Here is a 24,580-nt window from a genome sequence, read left to right as displayed (position 1 = left end):
TCTCCCCACAACACAGCGATGCCCTCCCTCCCTCCCCAGCCCCACAAGGCTCTGACCCGCATCTTCTCCCCACAGCAGCCACCTTTCCCAGGAGAACCCCCCTGCACCCAGGGCCCCTGCACCCACCCCACCCCACCCCCAAAATCAGGAGCCGCAGAGAAGAAACAGGCCGAGGCAATTTTTTTTTTTTTTCCTCCCCTAATAGCAAAATATATTTCAACTGCTGTAATCCAGTAGATTATAAACAGCTCTTCTGCATGACAGAACAGGGTACAGGTTGTGTACAGGGAACTGCTGGTGGCAGGGTCATGGCCCGTGCACAGCTCTGCTTGCGCCCCTCTCCCCAGCCACCGCAGGCGTAGGGGCAGTGGTGGCTACTCGGCCCTGGCCACAAGCGTGGGGAGAAGAGGCAAGGCTGAACTCGGCTGGCTCAGAGGTGCTGCGGGGAGCCGGTCCATAACCCCGGCTCGGAGGTACTGTGGGGAGTCGGTCCAGAACCCTGCTGCCGCAGAGCCCGCGGGCTGTCTCACAGCTCAGGCTGGACCGCCGTCCTTCCAGCCCATCTACATTCAGAAGGTGGGAGTCACAAACAGTTCGGTTTGCCTTGAGCGGGTGGACTGAGTCACATCGACCACACACACAATAAAATACATCAGGATTTCCCCCTCCTCCCCACTACAGCATGTAGCACACGCCTTACTCAGACGGCTGTCACAGGATAGCATACAGTTAGCAGCTCAGAGGCAGACTGCTCCACCTTCAAAGGGTGGAAGTTAAATATTCCAACAGAAAGGACGAACTAGGCATGAAGACCCTGCAGAGGTTCAGTCTTCCTGAGAACAAACTGTTACCTGCATGACAACCGGGACACATTTCACTATATTAATACTGATTTTTGTGATGTTATTGAGCAAGGAGCTGCAGCTGTACTGGATGCCATTCCAAAGCTGGAGGCTTCCCACCTCAAAACTGAGGGAGTTACCATGGAAGCAAGCTGCATAATTCTTGCATTGGAAAGAACCACAGAAAACAGTATATACTATTATTAAGAACTTGTAAAGGGCGTGTTGTGAACTTTATCCGTCCTCATTATTGACCAGAACGCCATACTGCTAGCTCTGGCACTCACAGCCTAAGGAAACTCAAATAAACATGGTATAATTGATTCTAATTGAACAAGCAATGTGCAAAAAACTTTGTATTTCCCCTCCAGTACTCTTGAGAAAAATGAAAATAAGCCCACAATCAAAAGCAATTTGAAGAAAAAAAAAAAACCACCCATGAAATTGAAACCAATCCCAGTTGTTAATGCCCTAACAGCACGGTTGCCAGATGCCTCGATCTACAAGGCTTAAAACCTCAACCTGCCAAAAAACTAAGACTAGTTGAAACAGCTGAGCATCCCATTCTGGTTGCCTTTTGCTTGCCAGATGCTCCAGCCCTGAGGCTTCAAACACTCAGGATGCTGACACAGTAAACGCTGATGTTCTTTATTAGGAGTAGGCAGCGCCAGCTGCAAGGGAGACGCCAAAACCTGGCACAAAGCGCCATGACTTGATCTCCTTTTGAGAGCACTGAGACAGTAGCAAGACCTGACACGGGCAGCAGGAAGACAAATCAAGTCCCAAATCCATCACACCCTATTTGAGTGCAATTACAGCTGTACATAAGTGTTTTCAGCACCACAACTAAGTAGTACTGGACTGAATTTCATCCTATATTAAGGAGGTGACAAAGCTGTTTGGCCAAAGAGTGGGATGTTTTGTTTGTTTTTTTAAAAAAGGAGGCTTAGTTGCTCCAGCAGTTCTGTCCCTTCCTCCCACAAAAGGTACAGTGAAAGTTTTAGGTTTAATCAAACTGAATGAGGACAAAGTAACCCATTTGATTTTCAGGATTTTATATACTAATACTGCCAAGTTTCAGTATATACATTTACTCTGTCCTCTGAAATTAACCTAGCTGTTTCAACAAACAAGTTCTAGTAGGAAATATTTCAGGAGAGCCACGTATGCAAACGGTGTATTTGGCAAATTTGACCTGACACAATGTCCCTTCTGAAGAGCCAGATTCCTTCTGACAGGAAACTGAAAACCTAGAATACTGTAAGTATCGCCTAGCTTTCATGAAATTACTTTTGATTCGGGTTAGTAAAACCAGAAGCCCAAAAGACAGCTTGAAGTGGACTTGGAGACAAGTCCATCAACAGCCCCAATACTGCTGGTATCCAACACCTAGGCTGTAGGTCAGTAAGGAAAAGCTGTTACTGAGAAGTGCCAAGAACATTTGAGTAATTCAGAAATCCCTGTGACCAAAGTTAAGGTACCTCCATCCGGTCACCCCCTCTCTGCAATAACAAGAGCTGCAGTTCCAGTAAAACTGGAGAGATACGTACCCCACATACCATGTAAATTCCCTTTTGTGCTTAGCATCTGACAGAACAAGGAAACTGAAGGGACTCTGCCTACTTAATAGATATTGAAATACCAAAAAATCACACAATGTTTCTCCCTTTACCAGTGTGTACAGGAGGATGTCCTACCTCTTCAGAGAGAAGAGGGCAATACCTAGGAACCTGGTCTTCACCTGAAGTCCCCACTGACATAAGAGCAGACACAGGCAGATGAAAAAGCAGCTCTGATTCCAGCCACCGCGACAACCTTCATTTCCCACCCACAGTGGTAGAAGCTGCTACAATACACATTGGTAAGAGGCACGGAGACGTGCTGGCATGTTGAACTGGACATAGCCATTTCAGATGAAAATGCACTATGTACCTGTAAAGTCGATTGCATTTTCTTACAGTTGGGTCACAGTATTTCAGATCTTAAAGCACAAGCTCTTTTACACGTTAATTGTGTTAAAAATAATTGATTATCTGGAGCAAGAGAAAGGAAAAGCTAGAAGAAAAAAAAACCAAACTATTCCTCAAGTCACAAAGGCCTTCAGAGAACAAAAATGCTGTTAAGTCAGTTGGGAAATTAATGAATACAGAAAAAACCATAAATTTTCAGTGTAAAAAGTCATATAAGCCTGCACACGCTGTGCCCTGCTTCTGAACTTGATTCTCCAATGCAGCCACGAGTAAACTGACAATCCCCTCTTCCTCTGCCCATTTTGAATCTGTAGGCAGCCAACATACACAGAACGCAGTTCAGAGCCATCCAGGAATACTCTGGCTATTTTCAGAGCAAGGAGGCAAATATCCTGTTGCTCTGTCACTTGTCCGCATCACAGCAGCGGACAGGATCACAAAGAAGAGAGAAGTTTTGTAGATATTCCATTACCAAAAGGGAGAGAAAAAAAAAATTTCAAAGGGGTGGTTAAGGAAGATGGACGGATGCCAACAATGATCTACTAGCAAATCTGACTAGACAATCTACTGTCCAGCAGCAACTTGGGGGACCCCTGGATGAGTAGGATTCCAGTAGACTCTACCATCAGCTCAATGTTTTACTGGCAGGAAAACGTCTCAAAAGTGGGACAGTATGTAGCAAACGCTGCCTACAAAGCCTGCTGCAATCCAGGTCAACTGGTTTGCTTCAGTAATGTTTAAAAAAAAAAAAAAATTACAGTTTCTCCCCAATAATCAGGAGGCACAACTTCCCTTAGAAAGTGTCCATTGTGAGTTAGGTCATTGGTCCAAGTACTTGGAGGACGACTTTCATCTTCTGTGATGATGACATGGCCAGAGCATAGCATTTTTACATCTTCATATGACATGACCATGAGCGTGGTTTTAGGTAGTCCAGGAACGTGGGCTGCAAAACATGGAGAAGCAGTGTGTCAGTCACAGGCAAACAGCACTAGGTGTGGCGTGGTCGGCTGAAGTCAAACTTCCCTAACAGGACAGATCAAACAGCATTTTCACATCCTGCAACCCTGTTCTCACCCTCACGAAGCATTGTGTAGAAGCGTAGCTACAGTCACAACCAGCTGTTCGCCTGCCATCCACCTTACCCCTAGTTCTGACACATCAGCTAAATGCTGGTTCTAGTAGCACATTGTATCAAGAAGCTGGTCATTTACAGTGGCAAACTCTTAAGTGAGGAGAGTCAAACTTAAAATGGAGTTTGCCTGAGGACACCTTTAGTTAAAACTGAAATTAATTAGGGCAGTAAGAAGTTTTACGTAGTACAGAATCTGTATCAAGACAATGAACTCTAAGTCAGAAAGCAACACCAACAAACCCCCAAACTGACCATTTACAGGCAACCAATTCTCACTGCCACCCACTCTAGCCTGGGAGAGGAACGACAGGCTCAGTTTTTGTGGGCGTCTTAGAAGTGTTTCTCCTGGCCTCATTGGCCAAATGCTGCAGTTCCATTCACACAGCCTGAATGGCCTAGCGTACTCTCAAGCAGTGGTTTATGTCCTCAGAGATGCAGGAAAAACACCCTCAAGTTTCAAGTAGTGGAATACCATCAGCATAGAAAGAGCACTAATGAAAGCACTTTTGTTAGAAAAGGCTTTCCTGGATTCTCTACAGTTTCTAGACTAAGTAACTCCTAATGAACAGCACACTGCCAGAAAGACTAGTACCATTTAACATCTACCCTGTCCTTACAGCAAGAAAGGACAGTGATCCCACAGGAAAGGTCATTCACTCACATTTTCCGTAGGGCAGTACTGGCGGGCATACCACTCCTGGCTATAGAGGCAAATGATGACACCTTGGCCCAGGAAGAGGGAAGTCCACATGATCACGTTCCAGACGGGCCCTTTCCGACGGTCATTAAGGATGAAGTTGAAGACCACTGGGAGAAGGTCAAACAAGAAGCATCGTTCAGAAACAAACTCAGGATTAAAGAATCAAAGACCCACTGATTTCATTGGATCTTTCCCTCCCTTCACTTAATCTCTGAAGCAACAAGGCTGCTCTGTGAGGTCAATATAGTGCAAGAAAATCTGATCATGCTTGGCAGCAAAGCAAATACTATGAGATGACTCTGACACTTACTTCCAGTAAGTCTGCCAACAAGCTGGCCCAGCTGTATGCCTTTGGGGATCAATATTGTTTGTGTTATGCTGGTGACCAAGACATGCTGTCAGAGGTGGCCTAGAGACCTGTCTTACACTATGACTTAAGAGGAAGACTTCAAACATGCTGACATATGGCAATTCAGCTTAGGCTTCGCAAAAAGGAAACAGAGCTATGATAACGTGTACAGCGTCTCATGAACAGCAGTACATGTATGTATGGCTCTCCCTCCCCACCCACCTTGCTCATCTGAGTCCCAAGCTTGCAAAGCCAGCGTGTGTATACATATACAGCTGAGCTATTTGGCTGCAAAAATCCATTCACACAGTTTGGACCCACAATTACACCTCTTGGACAAGAGACAGCTTTGTGTGTTAGTGCCTAAAGGATAACTGACATCAGTATCAGAAGAGCAAAGCAGGTTTGTCTGAATAAAAAAAAAGGCACAAACCCCACAACCCACTCACATACCATCTCCTAGGAACTTACTTCCAAAGCACATAAACAGGAAAAAGAGAACTGGATAGAAGAAGCCGAAGCAGATGCTCAGAACATATTCATGTACAGCAGCTGATACTGTGAAGACAGACAGCATAGCTGCTGCTTTGAACTTCTTACCAAAAAACTGTAAGAGAGAATAATACAAAAGTATTATAAGCTATCCTGCTGTGGTTTTAGTTTGTTTGTTTCAACATTGTTTTGGTTTTTCGTTGTTTTGTTTGGGGGTTCTTTTGGTTGGTTTTTTTTTTTTTCTTAACCTGAGCTAAGAAGGGCCTTCTCCAGGAATACGTAAAATGCTAAGTGCTTTACAAACCAGCTTGGATTTTAGGTGTTTTTCTTCAGGCATGTTTCTGGTGTCCTGCATAAGCACTCAGGGTGAGCCCACTCGTGAAATACCTGCTACAGCTCATCAAAACAGCACAACATGAGCTCGAACTGCTGAGTCACTCCTTACACTCTTACATCTCAGACCCACATTTTATGCATATTAAGGACTTGGAAATGAGCAACAGATCTCTAAAAAATACAGTGGCTACCTACAACAGCTGAGGCAAGACATTTTTGTGCTTCTCAATGGATAGTGACACTGCATCTTGGCAAATGTACTGTCTTGCTTGGTGGTTAAATGTTTAGTTACCAAGAAGAATATATCTGCTTGTTACTCACCCAAAGGAAGTCCCTGTAGGCATAGTAATAGAGCCAGTCATGTACAACCACATTCCAGGTTCGGTAGTAGTTTGCATAGGAAGTAGAGTTCCACCAGTCCTGAAAGCACAGTTGAAAGAGTCTAAATCTAACTAAGCATAAAACATTCTACAGGTCTTTTCTGGAATATCGAGTTGAAAAACATCGATCAGAATAATACCAAGCTAAGATAACAAGTTACACCATGAAATAATGCATTCCATTGCACTTTCAACATTCTAATCCATACATCAAAGTTTGGTTTTATCCTAAACTGCAGTGGCCGAGATAATAAAAGAATAAAAAGAGTGCTAACAGAGCTATTGGATAGGTCTGGTGGACGGTTCTGTTTGTGCACAGGGTACATTACTTTAAAAATGATTCAGCCTGCCATGTAGAAATCAGATCTTTCTACAGCACAGCAACAAACTTAAGTCCTAACAGCATAAAACAAGCAAAACCCTGGGGATGCTTTGTTTGGTAAAACAATCTTCAGTTTTCTTTTCTTTCTTTTTCTTTCCTTTTCATTAGGAAAATTAGTTTTAGAAGCTTTACAAAGCTTCCTTGAAAAAGTATAACTCCTGCTTCTTACCTTGTAGAACATCCTATCTGCAAAGCGCAGCATCTCAGCAAATGCGTTAAGCCAACAGTGAAGGAATGCAAAGAAAACCAGGAAGAGAATCAGCACACCTAGAAACAAGGTAGATTCAGACTGGTTTTGTAGTGTTTCTTCTCAGATATAAACGTGAAAATGTAACACAGGCAAGACTGTTCTTATAGGCACTGACACAGATGAGCTTTGTGCTACCTATACAAAAGAGTAAAAGCATTTCCGTTTCTCACCACACCAGGTCACGCTTAACCCAGAGGGAAACAGCAAGGTCACTACAGAGCCTAGAACTCTGAAGACAGTTGAATTCAAACCCAAGATTTTATTTTGTGCTGCTGACTCTAAAGTTTAACACCATAACACTGAAGTCTGCCCACAAGACCTCCTCTGCTGGTTTTTGCTGTCATTAATGCATCTCATATAAAGCATTTCCCCTCCCTTTCACCTCTTCCAGAAAGATCCAGTCACTCACGAATCCGCGTCTTACCTGGCAGAATGGAATTGAAGATACAGAGGACCAGCCCTCGAAGATTGAAGGTTTCTTGACTACTGTTGTGAAACAGAGGAATGCAGAGTCTCACAAAGATGTAGTAGGCATAGAAAAGTGAACCAAGCACCTGGAACAAAAAAAAAAAGTGTAAGTCCGTAAGAGAAACACACAATTAACACATCACCACTTGACAGCTCAAAGAGAGGAACAGCAGCTGCCAACTGCCAAAATAATTTATTTTACATTGCTGCTACCAAACTTCCCTAAGGGTCCAGGCAGAAAGTAAGCCACAGCCATCTCTGTAGCATGTTGGCAGCCAGGAGCAAAAATCAACTTGTCTTTTCTACTACAGCAGCTGTACATTTCTGCTGGTCCTATCAACTCTGAAGTCATGACAAAAGATTTGTGCCAATGCCAAAGTAAGTAGGAAAAGTACCCTGTGATCTACGTCCAAGACAAGGGTGGAAATAATTGAAAAATGCTTACTGTAGTTAAATTTAATATTAAAGCTTACTTTTCTTTTATCCCAAAGCAGATGTTTCCAGGCCAAACCACCCCAGGCCTTCTTTGGCTCACGAACCCATGAGCCATGGATTTTGGAAGTTGAGGTCAAAATGCAACTCACTGCTTTAAATCTTTAAACACTCTGACTGCTTTAAGCCAGGTGTGCGCTTTATCACACTCTTTTGCCAAAAAGCAAGCAGCCAAAGGCCTTTTCATGCTTTCCCTCCCCCTTTTTTTTTTTTGCTTTTTAAACTGTGAATGCATTGTGTGACAGTAAAAGTTTCAATCACGTGAAGCCATTACTTGGAATCACATTCCTAAGAAGTAATTGAAGCTCACATCCAGACAAATGTGAAAATTGGGTCAACCTTGAACTCAAATAAGCACGGAGTATTTGGACCCCAGGCCTAATTAATTCAAAATTGATGTGAATATCTGCCGGCAGGTAGCTGTGCCAGTGCATTACAGTACAGTTTCAGTGTAAAGAAAGAGGGCCAGAGCATGGATATTGCACTCCACACACACACATGCAGCTTTTGTTTGTATGGAGTGGAGTCTAACAGCCTATTTAAGCAAGAATTTATTATTTTTCTTTGACACAAGCATTAGCGCAGCAACATCACCATTTCTTTTTTTAGTCACTAAACTTTAGTCTTTTCTGGTAAGCCCACACCAAGTAAACAGTGATTTAATGCCAAATGGAGAACTGTTTAGCAACAGACTTTAGATGATGTCTGAAAGGGCATTCTTCAGAAAGCTGCACTACTCACCTGTGCAAACTTGGTAGCTACATAGCCCCATCTTATCATGGGATTCCTAGGAAAAAGAACGCATGGTATTATATCTAATTAGGACCTCAAAGCAGCAAAAACCTCCCTTCAGTTACCGACTTTACTGACCTATACTCTGAAAAAACACCTGGTTTTTGAATTCTGGAGTTCTTAGTCTCCTGACATCCAAGAGATGGATGTTTGCTGCCCAAACTGCTGGTTCCTCCCTTTCAACTACAGCAGGACAACCATGGCAATTCCATAATTGGAAAAGTATCTGGAGGGCAGCATTATACAATTACGTAGAAGGTGATGATCTGCCCAATAATCACCTAAAGGACTGCTGACTTGACACTGTCAAAGTGCAACCCAGCAAAGTATAGAAAAGTCTGGGAGTTCACAGTTTTGAAGGCTTGAGCCTACCTCCTCAAACTAAAGAGACAGAGCTGCTTATTAGCACCACATAAAACAACACAAGCCTACTGCAGGAACTGAGCGTCACTAGATATTGAGCAGCCAGTTCTTAACTTGTTTGACTTCAAGTGCACCTCCCACAGAAATAAAACCAGAACTGTAAATCCAAAATACTATTAGTGTTAGAGTCTTCATGACCAAGTCTTGCTCTTGCTAGGTTACTGACTTAACCACATCTTTATGAAAGCTCTAATTCATAAATTGAATAGATCACATTCGGGAATGCTTAACATTGGCTTCAGTTTTTAGACTAACGTTCTATTGGTGTTGCTCGCATTACCTGGGATAGTTGTCTCTGTAGATCAGGGTGGGAGCAAAGAGGAAGTACAGGTATTGAGAAATTCTAGGAATAGGTACTGTGCCTGGAAGAAGAAGAGATAAAAGAAAACTCTGCAATCTTTCTGCTTACTGAAGTTTTTGGTTTCCCCAGTACACTTTCACAACATACAGCCCTTATCACCTCAAAAAACCATCAGTCTGGAACTAAGTATGGGATTTGCAGAGAATAAACCAAACTAGACTTATCAGATGGAATTGCTCCCCCACGAAGCACAGTTAACAAGTGAGGGTGACTAACAGGCACTGCACTGCTAACACTGCTAATGATATCACATTTCCATTCCTCCTAGGGAAGATGAAGCCATAAGGCCTGTACTAACACGTGGGTTAATGTTCAGCTCTGGCATGCCTTGCTGAAAGAGCTTCTGCGCTTCTACAATTGCTGTCATTTCAACTAGAGCACTGAACTGGGGTCCTGTTGAAGCAAGACTTAATACATAGAGATGACTTCGATCTGAACAGTCTAGCTTGTTGCCTGTTACCAAATGAGAAGGTTCAGGCTGAAATTATGATGTAAAAGGTCAAGCTAGAGCCTCATTACCTGCCCATCCAAAGGCACCTACTCAAATCCTACCTCTCCAATTCATGAGGGCAGGTCAATGCAATGGAGCAATGGTTATGCACTGCTGTCAAAAAAAGCAGGGCAAGATACTCACTGGACTTGTCCTTCACAGAGGACAGGACTCTGGGCACATTCTCCCGGACAAATGAATGAGCCTTCATAACAAGACGGACCTGTTAAAAAAAACCAAAACCAACCAATAGAGAGAATATCAGTTTAATGCTCTCACTTTCCTAAGTTCCCAATAAAGACTGCATCAAGCATTTTAAGGCAACACCTTCAACATCTTGGTTTCTCTCCAATTTACCCCTTTTACCAGGAAAGGGCTGCTTCCTCTGCCCACAAGCATGTGTAACTGACATGAATTTAAAACACTGCAAGGTGAAACCATGCAGTAACAATCATAACTCCGGAGAGTCAAAACACATCCCATTTACACTCACAAGACCACAGCATATGCAAGGACTCTGAATTACACCAGTGAGCCACTAACCAATTAACACTGACTTAAAATTGATGCAAAAAAAAAATTAATAGAACAGCTCTATGCATTTCAATAGGCCACTATTTCAAAATCTTGAAACTGACTCAGCAAAGTTAGATGTGTTCTACAGCAATTACCACTACATTAGAGTAAGGTGGTGCCACACATAAATAGTCCCTGAAGGACCAGTCCAAACTTAATTCTTCAAGCCTACACTCTAATCTCTGACCACCCTTGTTTTAACCTGATGGTCTGATCAGCCCTCCATACTCTTGCACTCTTCCCCTGCTTGCGCCAAAAAAGAAAATTACACTTTCAATAAAGTTCTGAATACAAGACAGAGATAGTTGCATCTTAGGAACAGAAAGGGAAACAGGAACCACTTGTTGACTATGACTATGTAGTTGCCCTTTTTTTTTTTTTTTTAAAGAGGAATGTTACAGCTTCCCTGGATTGTCACAGCTGTGAACTACAGCACAACTGGTTCTTAAAATTGGTTTTAAGCATTTAGCATTCACAAAACAACTAGAAATAAATGGAATTTCAGTCTTGAAGTATGTTTAGAAAAAACCCACAGTAAAATCTTAAATACAGGGTAAGAAAAACAAGTGGTTTCCAACTCAAAATGAAATTTGCTATCTACTTCTCATTACACTTGCTGCCTGTATGTCTGTCAGTAAGTCAAAGACAAACTCCATCCACTGCTCTGGCTTAATTTAATGAATAAAAACAACACTTGACTCCTTAGAAAAAAAAAAAAAGAGGACCCTTTCCATTTTGAAAACAAGATTCAATATATCTGAAGACACCGGGTAGGGACCTACCTGTTCCAGTATTACAATAAAACGGGAAGCTGGAGGTAGGGCATATGTTATAGCAATATAGGTTGGTCCAAGTCCAAGCCCAGCTGTTTGGAAGAGCATGAACAACACCCCATAGAAGAGAGAGTGGATTCTACGATGGGAGGAACTGCTGTAGCCTTGGGCCCACCAGACGAAAAGGTTGTATGGAACGATAACTGTGGCACAGAACATGCACAGCCAAGTACAGAAGACAACTGGGAACTTTCCAAAAACAAAGACCAAGAGATCAAATCCTAGGACCAGCCTAGAAGGCACAAAGAAAGAGACAATATTCAGCGTCCATTGTTTCATTAGAAATACTTCTATTCCACTAAGTGGCTACAAAATGCAAAGCATATGCAAAGATCATAATTGTTTGACAGTCTAGATAGAAGTGACTGTGGCAATTTTCAGCTCAGAAACAGAGGGCTGTCTGCGGCAGATTCAAGTGACCACCCGCAAGCACATCAGCAAATAAGAGATGAAGGACTCATGCCATCAATGCTGTCAGGCACAGCTTACCTTCAAATCCCAGACAGCTTAAGCACATCTTTAAGATCAGCATGTGCTTTAAGAGTTGGCTCAAGCTCATCCCTGCTAAGAACAAGCATGTGACTAAAGGATCCACTGCTGAACCAGGGTCCAAAAGAGCTTTTGGGAAACACTCCCAAGACATCATCACTATTACATTAAGAATCAGTTCTTCCCAGGAGTTTACAGCCTAAAGAGGCTTCTTCCCCATCTCTATAGGCATGAGATATTTTAACAGCTAGCACTCAAACCTAATTTAATGCTGCTTTGTGAAAACTGTGAGCATTCCACATGGATTCAGTTTACAGGTCACCCTAAAGGCTAAAGGTCATTAGACTGGCAGTCCAAATACGTCCACATGGTGCGCACCAGGTACTTTATTTCATTAATCAAACTTAAAACATAAGGACATAAACAAAATGATGTTCAACCTTACTGGCTTTCAAAATCACCAGAACTTACTCCTATCCATAAGCAGCTCTTCTAAACCAAGGTCAGAGGCGAAGGTAGTAGAGAGTACACCAAAACAATTTATTTGTTCTCATGTGGAGGCTCAGTTGCAAACTGGATACAAATTATCAGATCTAACTGAGAACATAATGATTTTTTTTTTTTTAAGGTAATCAGAGAATACAGCCCTATTAGTTGATTTTGGAGGTAAATACCCATTCTCCCCCAATGTCCATACACTATCAAGTTCAGATCAGCTAAACAATATTCAATAGAGCACGAGCCTGTTCTTATACTTAGACAAGAGGGATAATGATTCCAATCAAGATACAGCTCTAGTTTTGTAAACTGAAGATCAGATAATCAGCGAGATAAACACGTAATCCTACTTGTGTACATGGGATACAGCTTGCCAAAAAGATACTATTTAAAGCAACAAGCAAGTGTGAGGAAAGCAGTCTTTCTCAATCTTATTCACAACTAGCTACCTGCAAAGCACGATATTAACAGAGGCTGTGCCAATATCCTTGAGATTTTTCCCCAGGAAAAACAAAAAGTTCTATTTTTATTTAAGCACAAGTACAGTGTTCCAGAACTGTCATTTTTAAACAGAAAGGACTGCTGAACTATTTAAGTTTTTCTAAACACAGTCCTCCTTCAAGCAACGCAGGCAGCTGAAAGCTACTGCCTTGTGATGAACTAAACACGTTAAGCCCAAATGTGTTGGTCATAATTCTCATGGAATACACCAATCTGTAGGATTTTCTTAACATCTAGCTACCTGATTTGAAATGACCATATCCCCTCAACAGGAGTTCTGACATATATTTTAAGTATGTCAAGTTGACATACTTCCAACAACATCCCAAGGAAGTATTTCTCCTCCTTTCTGCACCATTCTGCGGTTTCATGTACCTCCGGTGCTTTGGAAGAGAGGATTTCCCAGCCCTGGTCCCTGTCTTTCCAAAGCATTCTTACCTTCCTTCATCAATGAAGTCTACTAAAAGTGTGCTGAGGATGAAGACAATGAGAAGAGCGATGAACATGTGGTAGATCGTCCTGATGTGACTCACTTCAAACAGCTCACTACGGGAGAGATTCAAATGCTATCAGACCATTTGCACAGCACATCACACCTCCAGCATGTTAGCTTTCAAAGTGTTCCACGGTAAGGATGACATCACTGCCATCCCAATTCTGACTGAAGGTAACACACAGTTTTGAGTGCCAGTCTACACAGACACTTCCTCAGTTTATCCACAAAGGACAATTAGCCATTATCTTAGCGGTACTGAGAGGACTGTAATGAACATTTACATTTGGGAAGCCTGCAAGCTGCAGCAGAGATGTTTTAGAAAGCAATAGAGAAGCTTAAACGGATTAGTCCACAGAGGTTTGAAGAGAAGACCGTGGGTGGTGGTAGGGAGAAGGCTAGTTAGTTTGCTAGCCAGGGTATTTTCATTTAATTTAATGGAAAACGTATACTTCGGTTACTCACTCCAAAAGGGATCTCCTGGCAGTAAAGAACTTCCCATGTTCTGGAGGGGCCCTCAAGGTCCTGTAAACAAAGAGGAGAACACGAAAGACAAGAAAGGAAATAAGGCTTCCAGGAAACATAACCTTGCTATAGGAACACCTTAAAACTGACTTACTTGGCTTTGTGCAGTTCCTTCTCTGAGCAGGAAGCTGGGAAGAGGGAGGCTGAAGATGAGGAATCCAGGAGTGCTGATTTTGCCACCAAACTGTTCACAAATTCCGTGAAGTGACTGTCCACTTCCTTCATGAAAGCTGGCTTCAATTGCTGACAGCAAAAACAGAGCAGAAAGTTGTTTAACTCTCTGGATACATTTTCATAAAATATTTATATTCCTTTTTATCCCAGAGGAGGGCAGAGCAAGGCATCAAGACGACATTCCTGTACCATCTGCCAACAGTTGGAGCCAACTTGGACAAGATCAGGGGCTTATCCCAGCCTGTTCATACATCTCAGGCCAGAGGACTTGTCTTCTCAATCAGATGCAACACAGATCTTCATATAGATATATATATATCTATCTCTGGAGTGGAGGGTATTTCACATATTTTATGGTGCCAAGAAGGCCGAGCTAAACTTAATAAATACGCCCCAGAAAACATTTCCCAATTTTAACCAGTTACATCCTTAGCATACAAAGCAAGTACAAGATGATTTACTTTTTAGCCTACCTAGTGTTATTGAGGGAAAAATGGACCTTTTCATGCTTATGGCTAAGCAATCACCACTGCTGTTCTCTTGCATTAATGCAGAGGTGATCTCAACGACATAAGTGCAGGAAGAAGGACCGAATTTACCCTTCCACTGCTACTACTGTTTGAATGAAAACTTTCTTGTACCACTAAAACTAAAGAATGCATAGAAAATTTTGACTAAAGCAACAAAACAGGGCAAAAATCACTAAGCATTAAGACTGAGCAGTGACAGAGACAGAACTGGTAGGTAGCAAGACTGAAGTTCAAGAATTCAGGGGATTAAATATCCCATTTGAATCTCCTGTCCTCCTTTTTCTTCAGACAGCTTTATACAGGCTATCTTCTCTATTACAGCCAGTTGTGACAAAGTTGCAGCATTTTTAGCCTATTCCTATTTTTCCTTCTCTTATTTGATTAGACAAAGGCCACTGCTGGAGCATCTGGTTTACTAGAGACTTTGACTTCTAAGGGTGCATGAAAAACTATTGATAAACATACCCCTCTCTACTATCTTTTTGGAAAAATGCACTGATACAGTGCCAAAAAAAAAAGGAGATAATCAGCTGTGGGTAAACCCTTGTCAAAGACTGCTTGCTTCACCTGATAAAGAATTTCTTTTCTAGAAAGAAACGCATTACTTAATCCTCCCAATAATAAGTTATCCAGACAAGAACTAGAATTCATCTTCAAACAGCAGACTGTAAAACGCTAAGACGTTTTTTGTATCCCTTTTGTCCTGCCTGAAGACTAGCAGGCAGGTGTAACTCATTCCTGTATTTTCCTGTCTGCAGTATAGTTGGATCTGCTTTTTAGGTTCACAACATGAGCCTTCAAAGACCTGATCTCCCACACCCTAGGCAGAGTTTTTAAAACTATATGCATTTAGAAGAAACTGAATAATAAAGTGTTCAAAGTTACTTATTTCTGCAGAAAGTGCTACAGGTCTTTGTTGTGGTGCAAATTCTCTTACTCTTTATACGGAGAGAGGATCCTGAGATTTGCACAGTGGCATAAGCATTATTCTTATGACTAGAAAAAAAGCAGGCAAAATTAATTCCTTAAGGAAAGAAAGAGTCAACATGAGTTCACTGTATTTCAGTGAGAACTTTGGGAATCTAAAGATCCTAAGATCTCTGGCACTTCGGAAGACAGTGGTTTTAAGACTTCTGAAAATTTAACTCCTCAATGTCCAGTCCTCCAGACGCCAAATGGTTTTCCCAATACTTGAGCCTAGTGATGAAACACGGCTGAAAGCTAACGCCTGAGTGCCTGAACCATAAGCCTTTCTAGAATGCTCTGCCAGATAGCCATCATCTTCAGCACAGGAGACAGGCGGTTTTCGAGAAGTTATTTCAAATCTAATTGCACACTGTGTTTTGCTTTTTTATGCAAGTGTCTGTTGGCAACATTTGTCTGACCATCCTTTTGCCTGGGATTTTTCGAGTTTGCCCCCAGATCCAAGGCCCAAGCCTTCCTATATGATAACTACATATAATTTCATCTAGTCTTCCTACTGATCAGCTGCTTAAGAAACACATATCTTTCCCTGATCACCTTCAGAATTCCCAACTGCTACCTACTTTCTAATCTTTAAGGTTGAAAAGTAACAAAATCAAGAAATCCATTTTCAAGGAGGGAAAGAAAGAGCCTGGAAGTTGTGCGCAAAAATGATGCTTCCTCAAAAAAGCATTTTTGACACTTGAGCTCATTTATCAGTACGTATTTATGTTTCAGTGCTAAAGAAAGCTAGAGCAGCATTGTTTTTGCTAAAAAGGAATAGGCACAAGATCTGGAAAGATAAAAAGTCCTCTCTAGAAGCAAAGATTTTACCTAACAAAATATATTAACAGAAGATGCATTCTTACAAAATGCTATTGTCTAATGTGACAGCAGCAAGCAAATTTAACTCTCTGGCAGGAAATATAAGATCATCTGAAATGAGACCACACAAACCTAGAAGACCCTGAAGTCAAGACCACACAGAATTCAGTGGTCAGATCCAGAGAGACCTCTTGAAACAGAAGCTGCAGTAGGCGAAGGAGCAGATTAATATTTAACGTAATAAAAACATTTTTCCCCCATTTGGCAAGCTGCCAGCATTGAATAAACAAGCTTCACCACTGCTTAATGAAACACCAGCTCATAACAGCTGGCTGCCCTTAGATATCACTTTTCAGAGAAGACTGTCTCTTGCAGAGACGTGGATTTGTTCCTTTAAAAACAGGAGAAAAAAGTTAATTGAGTACTTTGGAACTACCACCTGTAACAGAAGACACCAGTGCTCTCTGGCACAGCCTGCTTTTACAGCATGCATGCACATCCCACTACCAAAAAAGTCAAATAGAAATTTCTGCTCCTTTTGGAGCGCTCAAATTTCCATGCCAAACAAAGCACTATTCATTCCTAGCAAAACCTGTCATTTTATTTAAAGACTCTCCCCTTCTTTTCAGCCCAATCTCTTCTCAGCAAAAGTTTAACAGAAATTACTTCCTTAAACTACCTCTTCCCTTTACAGTCAGCACTCTGTTGAGTTTGCCTCCTCCTAATACAATCCTTCAGGGCTGACATCAACATATGCATGTGTTTGGATCTTAAGAGCAGGGTGTGAGGTCTTGTTGGACTAAATAAAATACAATATAACCAGAGCATAGACCTTACAGTAATTGTAATTCTGTACAACAAAACTACTTCACAACATATCGTGCTATATTATCAACTATTACTACTGCCATTCAGAGGGACATCTACTTGAGGAATTGCCAGGGTAACTGCAAGTGCTCAGTAAGCCAAGTGCATTCCACTCAGTCACCAAAGAAATAAAACTTAAGAGAATGCACCTCCCGCCAGTCCTCACTATGACAGGGCACGGATACACATGGATGGCCTTGTTGTAGCTTCCCCCAGAGAGCACTGAACCAAAAGTTTCCTAAAGTATGCTTGAAGTCCTGGGCAGGTCACTCAGCTGTCACCATTAAGTTTTAAACAAAAGAGTCAGATCGTTACAAAGAAGAGAAAGGGGGGCAAGTATGAAAAAAATGCTATGCCAGCCAGAAGCTGGCCAGTAACGGGAAGTCAGAAAGTTGACGGAAGTGACCCTGTAGCTTACTTACAAAGAGAAAGATGCAGAAGTTCCCAAGCATTTTACTCATTCTAACAGATTTAGTGACTTTAGTCACTGAAACATAATGACATCCAGCCCCAACCAAGTGACAGAACACACCATTCTCAACTCAGAACAAAGGACTAGATTTTCAGGCTGGACTGTAGATGCATGAAGGCATTCTACTTCAAACAACACCTAGCACCTACAAATCCCCTTTAAATCAGTGGGAGTTCTCAGTGACCAGCACTTTTCAGAAGTCAAACATCTGTCTAAACAAAAAAAGGGCCAGGCACTCCAGGAATTCTCAGGAATTTTGCAGGAGATGGAGGTTTTTACTTAGCCTTACAGCTATTATTGTAGCTTTGAGGAACCTTAAACAAATTTGTAAGCTGCTTAGCCCAGGATTTAAAACCTTAACTCCCCCTCTTTTGGGAAAAGCTTCAGTAATTAAAGTGCCACTGCTGGCCTTCTTCAATTCTCTTTGCAGATAAGAAATCACTTTGTCTACGAACTAGCATGTCTCAAAGCTAGCGGCCAGGAAAAAAAAATAAATCAGAAACAAGACATTCCTGAAGAAATAAATCCAAGATCAAGTCTCCCCCTTGCAATCAAATAGCGTTCCCTGGAACTTGCAAATCTACACATGCTTAACATTCAAAGCTTTCTCCTGCGAGCATCTACGATATAGTAATTTGCAGTGGCTGTTTTGTTTGCCGAGAAAAGATATGAGGCTTGCTCTACCATGTCCTCAGTAAGAATTGTTCAGAGTAGACAATGTACGAAATAAAATTCAGAGCTGACTATCCCTCTAACGTGTTGAATTTTAGGAGTTCCAGCACAAAAAGCAGTACACCCTTCGCAGAAGACCGTTAAATACACTTTTATTATATCTGTTATAAATTACATACTATCTATAGAGGTGAAAAAAAGACTTTTAAATAGGAAAACATCTCAAACATGCAAGATATTTTTCTCTGTCTTGTAAGTATCCATTCGCTAATAGTTCATATAAGGGTGGCACAATTAGATTACTTCATCTTTACCATAGAATTCTCTGCAATAAAATGAAGCAAGAGTGCAGGACGATTTGCCCTGAAGAAAATGCATGCTACAAAACAATGGTTAACAAGGAGGGTGCAGCTCGTTGTTAGCTAACTTCATTTAATTTGGGCATAAATCACCTCAACATAAGCTAAGACAATGGCAGCTCACACAGACGGAGGCGATGTTAGAAACACCCAGTGCTACTTCTTTGAGGTTATTGCTTACTAACAAAAAGAGCGGGACCAAGGGCCAGGAAGGTCATCTCCACAGCCAGAGCAACAGAAGCTCTGGCATACAGGTTACATGCTACCCTTTATTCAATGGAGAGCAGGACACGCAGCATTTTAAAGACTAAAATGCAAGTAGACTAGCTGATAATTCCACTGCCAAAAGTCAGTGGTGAGAGAAGTTCCATTTGATTTACAGGTCTCAAAGTTCATTCTTATCTTTGGACTTCAACCAATTGAGGTCAAATAAGACAGAACTGCATTTGATAATACTACCTCTCTTGTACAAAGTCAGAAGAGAGGAGGAGGAGAGTGTGGGCTGTATAAAAGTCAAGCTATGACTAAAGAGGGATATTTGTGTTCCAGGACTAGTGACTCTCCAAAAGACATTCAGAGTCAGTTATCCCGCTCGTCCCCACCAGCACACATTAGAGTATATTTACCTCAGCTTCTGCTATTAGCTGCATTTTCCTTGTTATCACATGGTCAACATCAACCCGGCCTAAGGAAGGAAAGCAAATATTTAACAGTTGCATTTTCAGTGATGTGAGCTGCATGACAGAAAACACAGAAAGCACAACATACAGTAGCTCAGTCACTGATTTTTCATTGGTCCTTCTGACTTTTAAGAAGGTCCCAGTAAATCCAAAACTAAGCTGCAGGAAATTCATGAGCTATGATCAAGTATTGTAAACAGCCACTCAGGATCACAGCACTATAAGGCAGTCAATAGCTGATAACATGCTGGATTTTTTCAAAAGCTTTATTTTCCATCAGCAACTCTGCAAATCTTCCCAAGGTCCCTAAACATATTCAGCCTTGAAGCAGTGATTAGAACAACCCTTAGAAGGTCATATCCATGTGTGCTAATCTTTTAGCAGAGCTTTATCTTACGCACAGTGAACTGGATGTAAGATTAGGTTGTCTGGAGGTCTCTATATTGCCAATAGACAAGGCAGTCAAATCACAACTATGCATAAAATAACGTAACCAGCTCTCAAGACAGGCTGAGTGGCAAGTTGGAAGGTTATTCAAACACAGGTACTCCAATTCCTTTCATCCCCCAGGAGAAGTGCTAGACATCAGTCTGACTGTATTCCTCAGTACGTTCATCGCTTAAGCAGTCAAGTCTAACCATGCCATGAACATCATTTGACTTTTATAATTACTAATACCTTTGGCTCATATGTAAAGCCTCAGATATCACCTTTCTTTTGCATAAGCTATACACATCCAAGATGCCTCTATTACATCAAGCACAACATACACAAATCAGACATTTAAGATTAGTTAAGTTTTAAGACAAGGTTTGTCTGCAATGGTTGTGAAGTGCTGGTGTTTCACTTCTCCAGTGAGACAGAGAGCTACAACACAGAAGATAAAGTTACTTAAAACAGAGTGTTATGCATATGAAGAAAAAGCAAGATTAAAGCAGCAATATCTACCCACTCCCCTAAAATACTAGTCAGGGTGAAAAGATAGCAACAAACCTTGCCTTGTGCATGTCCTTTGGCAATTATAGCTACAGCAGTACCTTACGCAGTAACACATGGCTAGAATTACAACTTGCATGTTCAGTGTCTAAGACATTACCACTTTTAGAAAAAAAGGGGGTACAAAACTAATTCGCTAGTAACATCTTCAGTGAAGCATGAGCTAAGAGATTTGCAGCAGAGATGTCCGTGTTGTGCTGCTGTGTAACAAGAAGGCAGATTCGTAGCAATATCACAGTTCATAATGCAGCATCCTTGTCTTGTCCTCCTTGTATGTGCACAGCCTATGCACACAAAATGCACAGTGTGTTGTTTGAATAGAAGCAAGTGCTGTGATGCACACTAGTCTGAGGGTGCTCTTACGAGCAACCAGTTGTAAGAAACTGAGGTAGACCTACTCCAGAGATGACTCCAATTCCAATACTAGAGAAGAGTTAAATGAAACAAGAGACTACCTTCAACAAAACTATGCTCAGTTTCTAGCATTAATTCTGCCCCCCTCCCAATCCAGCAGGAAGATCGTTTTTTATCTATAAAAACCGCTACACAAGCTATAGACTTAAAAACAGACCACCAAGAACAGCCTATTACTTAGCAGCCTTGTAATATAACAAAAAAGGAAACTGCTTAACATCATGAATTTTTGGCTGCATGTAAAGATCTGCTCTTACAAAAATAGAATTCCTGGTTGCTAAGCATCTCACCTCCAAGACAAAAAAATTTCCTCAGCATTTAAGCTTGATCATGCTCTTACACTCACTGAACAGCAGCAGTTTGGAAAACAATTTGAGGGAAGAGCGTAAGATACCACTACAGTGTTCCTGGTCCCACTCAGCTCGTGCACTTTGCTGGTCTCAAATGGATTCCCTCCCCCTCACCCCCCCAATAAATTAAAAAAATAAAAATCAAGTTGTTCCACAAGCAGAACTGTATCCCTTTCATATCATCTCATTGTCTCTACTCCCTCATTGGCAACTCCACAATTGTATTTGTAGCCCCCTCCCCCCATTACTGCTATGCTAAAAACCACCTGGGGCTTACCTGCTAGAAAGCAGGCCAGACAACGCTAATGTTTTCCTGCAAAAAGGTTAAGAATTTGTGTCTCTTATCCAGCTGCCAAATTCCAAGACTCTATCTAAGGCTTGCTTGAAGCCATCCAACATGGACAAAGAGAACAGGACACATGAGACCTAAGGGACTGCATATTTCCTTAGTAAGCTAAGCTAAAAATAAATAACCCCTGCTTTGACTATGTATTTCCTGTCAGATCTTGCATTCGAAGCCTCAGTTATTATAACTATCCAGGAGTGGCTCACTTTGGAAATAAAACATGCTTTTTGACTTACAAAGCCTTACAGATAGCTAATATACAGCTTTAATGGTTGTACAGGAAATCAGGCCAGTCTCTGACCTGCTGATGTTGTAATTGCTAAATTGTATGCAGTGTCCCTCCTTATCACTTTATTCACCCACACACCAGCGTGTACGCACAGAGTAGACTAGAAACACAGCATCTTCCAAAAGGCTTTAAAAATCAAGCTTTCCATATCTTTAGTATACACATCTCATAAAACAAAGTAAAACCACCTGTAGGCTTGTTGCTTCTTTTCCAGAACAAAGAGCCTCCCATAGAAGAAAACCCACCCCAAAGCAACAACTCATTCTGCTGTATTGCATCGCCCCATAAACTCAGGCTGTGTCACAAGGCACACACCAGAGAACACAAACTCATCTTCTTGAGTCACTCATCTTCTGTTGTGCAAGCAGCTACTTACACTACCTTCTGTGAGGTCATTTGAGAAGAGAATCATCACATGATTTTGAGTCTAAAAGGAATTGTGCATTGCTGAGAAGTCCAAATCTTCATTTTCCTTTGACACTGAAAATGAAGACTGGATTGCTCTGTACCATTTTGGGATTGCAACATCATTACAGAATGGTTGTATAGGTTGCACAATACAAGCAAGCACATCTTAGCATATAAAACAAGATGGGATATGGCTTAAGAAAACAGGAAATATATTTAAAGTCATAAGGAAGAAACTCTTCTTTGAAGACTAGTATGAAATAGTAGCAAATTTCACAGGAGACTGAAGAGCGTTTGCTCACAAGGAGTTTTAACTTAATGGGAGTTGTGTACCCTTCCCACCAAAGACATTGATAAGATCTCTAGCTGACCACTTGGCTTTGGCTTGTAGAAACTGATCCTTGTAGGATGTGACACCTCTGCACAGCCCAAATCTCACGCAGGTTCAAAAGTCAGAAGAAAAAAAAAAGCCATTTAAAATGTAAACTTTGCTTCCATAGGAAACCAGGCTAATAAAAGATCACCTGAAGATTGAAAAAGCTTCTTATAGTTTAAAACTTGTGCAAATTAAGTTCCACAGAAGATTTACAAACTACCTTTCTTAAAGTATCTCACTGTCCCTTTTTCAACCTACTCTTGTACATGTCACAGATAAGCAACATTTGGCATGACTAGAGAAGCATTCCATTCACATGACCTGTTAGTTTTGCATCTTGGGATCCAACAAAACTAGCTTCTATGTAAGACACTAGCCAGCACCCTACTACGTAAGCTCTCAGAGGTTAATTGTGTTAAAAAGCATTCATTTTATTTAACCGCTACAGTCTGCAATTACCACCAAGGGCACAAGTGGGAATAAGTCATTTGAGTAAAGCTGTGGCTTGCCTGCAGTGTCACAGTTCCAGCCTGTCGTGACTTCACCAGCCACAGGAGCTGCCTGCGGCCCGGCACTCTGAGCCATCACCACTCAAACTGTTCCTGCACCAAAGCAGTAAGTTTATTACGGAGCAGTTAGAACAACCCAGAGAGACTACCGCTACCTAAAATCCCTGCACGGCATTCAAGACAAAAATGCCTCTTCACAGAAAAGCTAAGAAGACCAAGCACACAAGTAAACTTCAGTTTATTGCCACACATAATTAAAAAAAAGACACTTCTTAGAACAACAAAGCACACCACTCACAGTTCAGAAGCATTCTCCCCTAATGATGTCAGCATCTGTTTAGCATCAGGATCTTCATGGAAAGTCACAGATACAAACTGTACCCAATAGTGCCCTGTTCTAAAAGAGTTTAAAAATATTATCTTCGTTATTTCTTGGTCAGACAACTTACCATTCAAGAGGTTAAAGCAACATAAGCAGAAGGATTTCATTACCGTCAGATACCAGGATTCAAAGGCTCCCTCTCTAAAAACACTGAAGATGTTATCTGAAGGAAAGCAATGTCAAAGCCAACCTACTGCAAGGCTACTGTAAAGAGGGGATGTTTTCCATATCTGGCACAATACAACATATGTTAATTATTTGATGCTAATAAGCCTTATTCTGACTTAAGGTAATTTTTTTGGCCACTCAGCAGATAGAGGCAAGTTATGACTAGATCGCTCCCAGAGCTCAGCTGATCTGCTTAAAGGACACATAGTCCATAGGTCACTGTGCTACAGCTGGGCAAAGAATTCAGTTCAAAAGTAATTTCTGCAGGGATATGGGACCCAAACAGCCTCTTCACTAGCAGGAGGAAATACCAGTATTCTCTATGCCCACAGGCTCTTCAGTGAAACTACTCAACCTTCACCAAGCTTATAGGTTGCAAAACATGGGAGCACCTGGAACTACCAGAATCCACCTAGTCTCAGACAAGACAGCTATTTGATCCATCTCCCTGAAACACATCCAAAAAAAACTCAGTTCAAGCAGCTTAATCCCAAATTCATTAATCTGTAAGAAACAGCCTTTTGATACAATGAACACTAATCGCTGTGAGTCAGACAGCAAACCCTAAAGCTTTCCAAATTACTCCTGGTTCTAGAGCTCCCTTGTCCTACATCTATCAGTAGGGTCTACGCAGTAGACACAATTCATGCAGTTTCATGAACTTTTGCACTGAGAATGATCAATAGTAACCTCTTCATTGGAAGATAACAAGTCCTTTCTAAGGCCAGCATTACCAAACAGGCTTACTCACAGCAAACAAAGATATGCCACATAGCTTGTTTGCGCATCAGTCTCTGGAGACACTTCTAATCTTTTTCTGATTTACGAGGAAACAAGGGCAGACTCTACAACTACCAGTTTACTGTTTTGAATGGTCTAATCTTAGCATTTTAGAGGCACTCAGATACATGCTTAGGAGCCATGTCCTCTCTAACTTTTTAAGATCTGCCTATCCAGTTTCTATTACACTCATTCCAGGTAAGTTTTCCTGCAACTGGCACTGCCTGATATCAATATCCCATT

At 41.5% G+C, this 24,580-nt stretch overlaps 1 protein-coding gene across 7 annotated transcripts in view; it reads right to left on the bottom strand.

Moving 5' to 3' along the window:
* Nucleotides 1–186: 186 nt before the first annotated feature.
* The window catches only part of SOAT1 (sterol O-acyltransferase 1), a 41,609-nt gene continuing 17,215 nt past the window's right edge, over nt 187–24,580 (bottom strand). For 6 of the 7 annotated variants that reach the window (XM_054212604.1, XM_054212600.1, XM_054212599.1 and 3 more), the window contains exons 3-16: nt 19,266–19,324; nt 13,872–14,020; nt 13,718–13,777; nt 13,198–13,305; nt 11,221–11,503; nt 10,007–10,085; nt 9,292–9,373; nt 8,538–8,583; nt 7,261–7,390; nt 6,756–6,853; nt 6,146–6,244; nt 5,468–5,603; nt 4,609–4,754; nt 187–3,758 (exon numbers count right to left, since the gene is read on the bottom strand). In XM_054212604.1, the coding sequence (XP_054068579.1) occupies nt 3,702–3,758; nt 4,609–4,754; nt 5,468–5,603; nt 6,146–6,244; nt 6,756–6,853; nt 7,261–7,390; nt 8,538–8,583; nt 9,292–9,373; nt 10,007–10,085; nt 11,221–11,503; nt 13,198–13,305; nt 13,718–13,777; nt 13,872–14,020; nt 19,266–19,324 (1,532 nt within the window). In that variant the 3' untranslated portion in view covers nt 187–3,701. Of the gene's footprint in view, nt 3,759–4,608; nt 4,755–5,467; nt 5,604–6,145; nt 6,245–6,755; nt 6,854–7,260; nt 7,391–8,537; nt 8,584–9,291; nt 9,374–10,006; nt 10,086–11,220; nt 11,504–13,197; nt 13,306–13,717; nt 13,778–13,871; nt 14,021–19,265; nt 19,325–23,305; nt 23,405–24,580 lie in introns of all 7 variants that reach the window. The other variant, XM_054212605.1, reaches the window with a different exon arrangement.

Source organism: Rissa tridactyla, chromosome 8, assembly GCF_028500815.1.
Source record: "Rissa tridactyla isolate bRisTri1 chromosome 8, bRisTri1.patW.cur.20221130, whole genome shotgun sequence".
In the NCBI taxonomy this organism is placed as follows: Eukaryota; Metazoa; Chordata; class Aves; order Charadriiformes; family Laridae; genus Rissa; species Rissa tridactyla.
The sequence above is the reverse complement of the archived record's forward strand: the minus strand, read 5'-3'. Positions and strand labels throughout refer to the sequence as shown.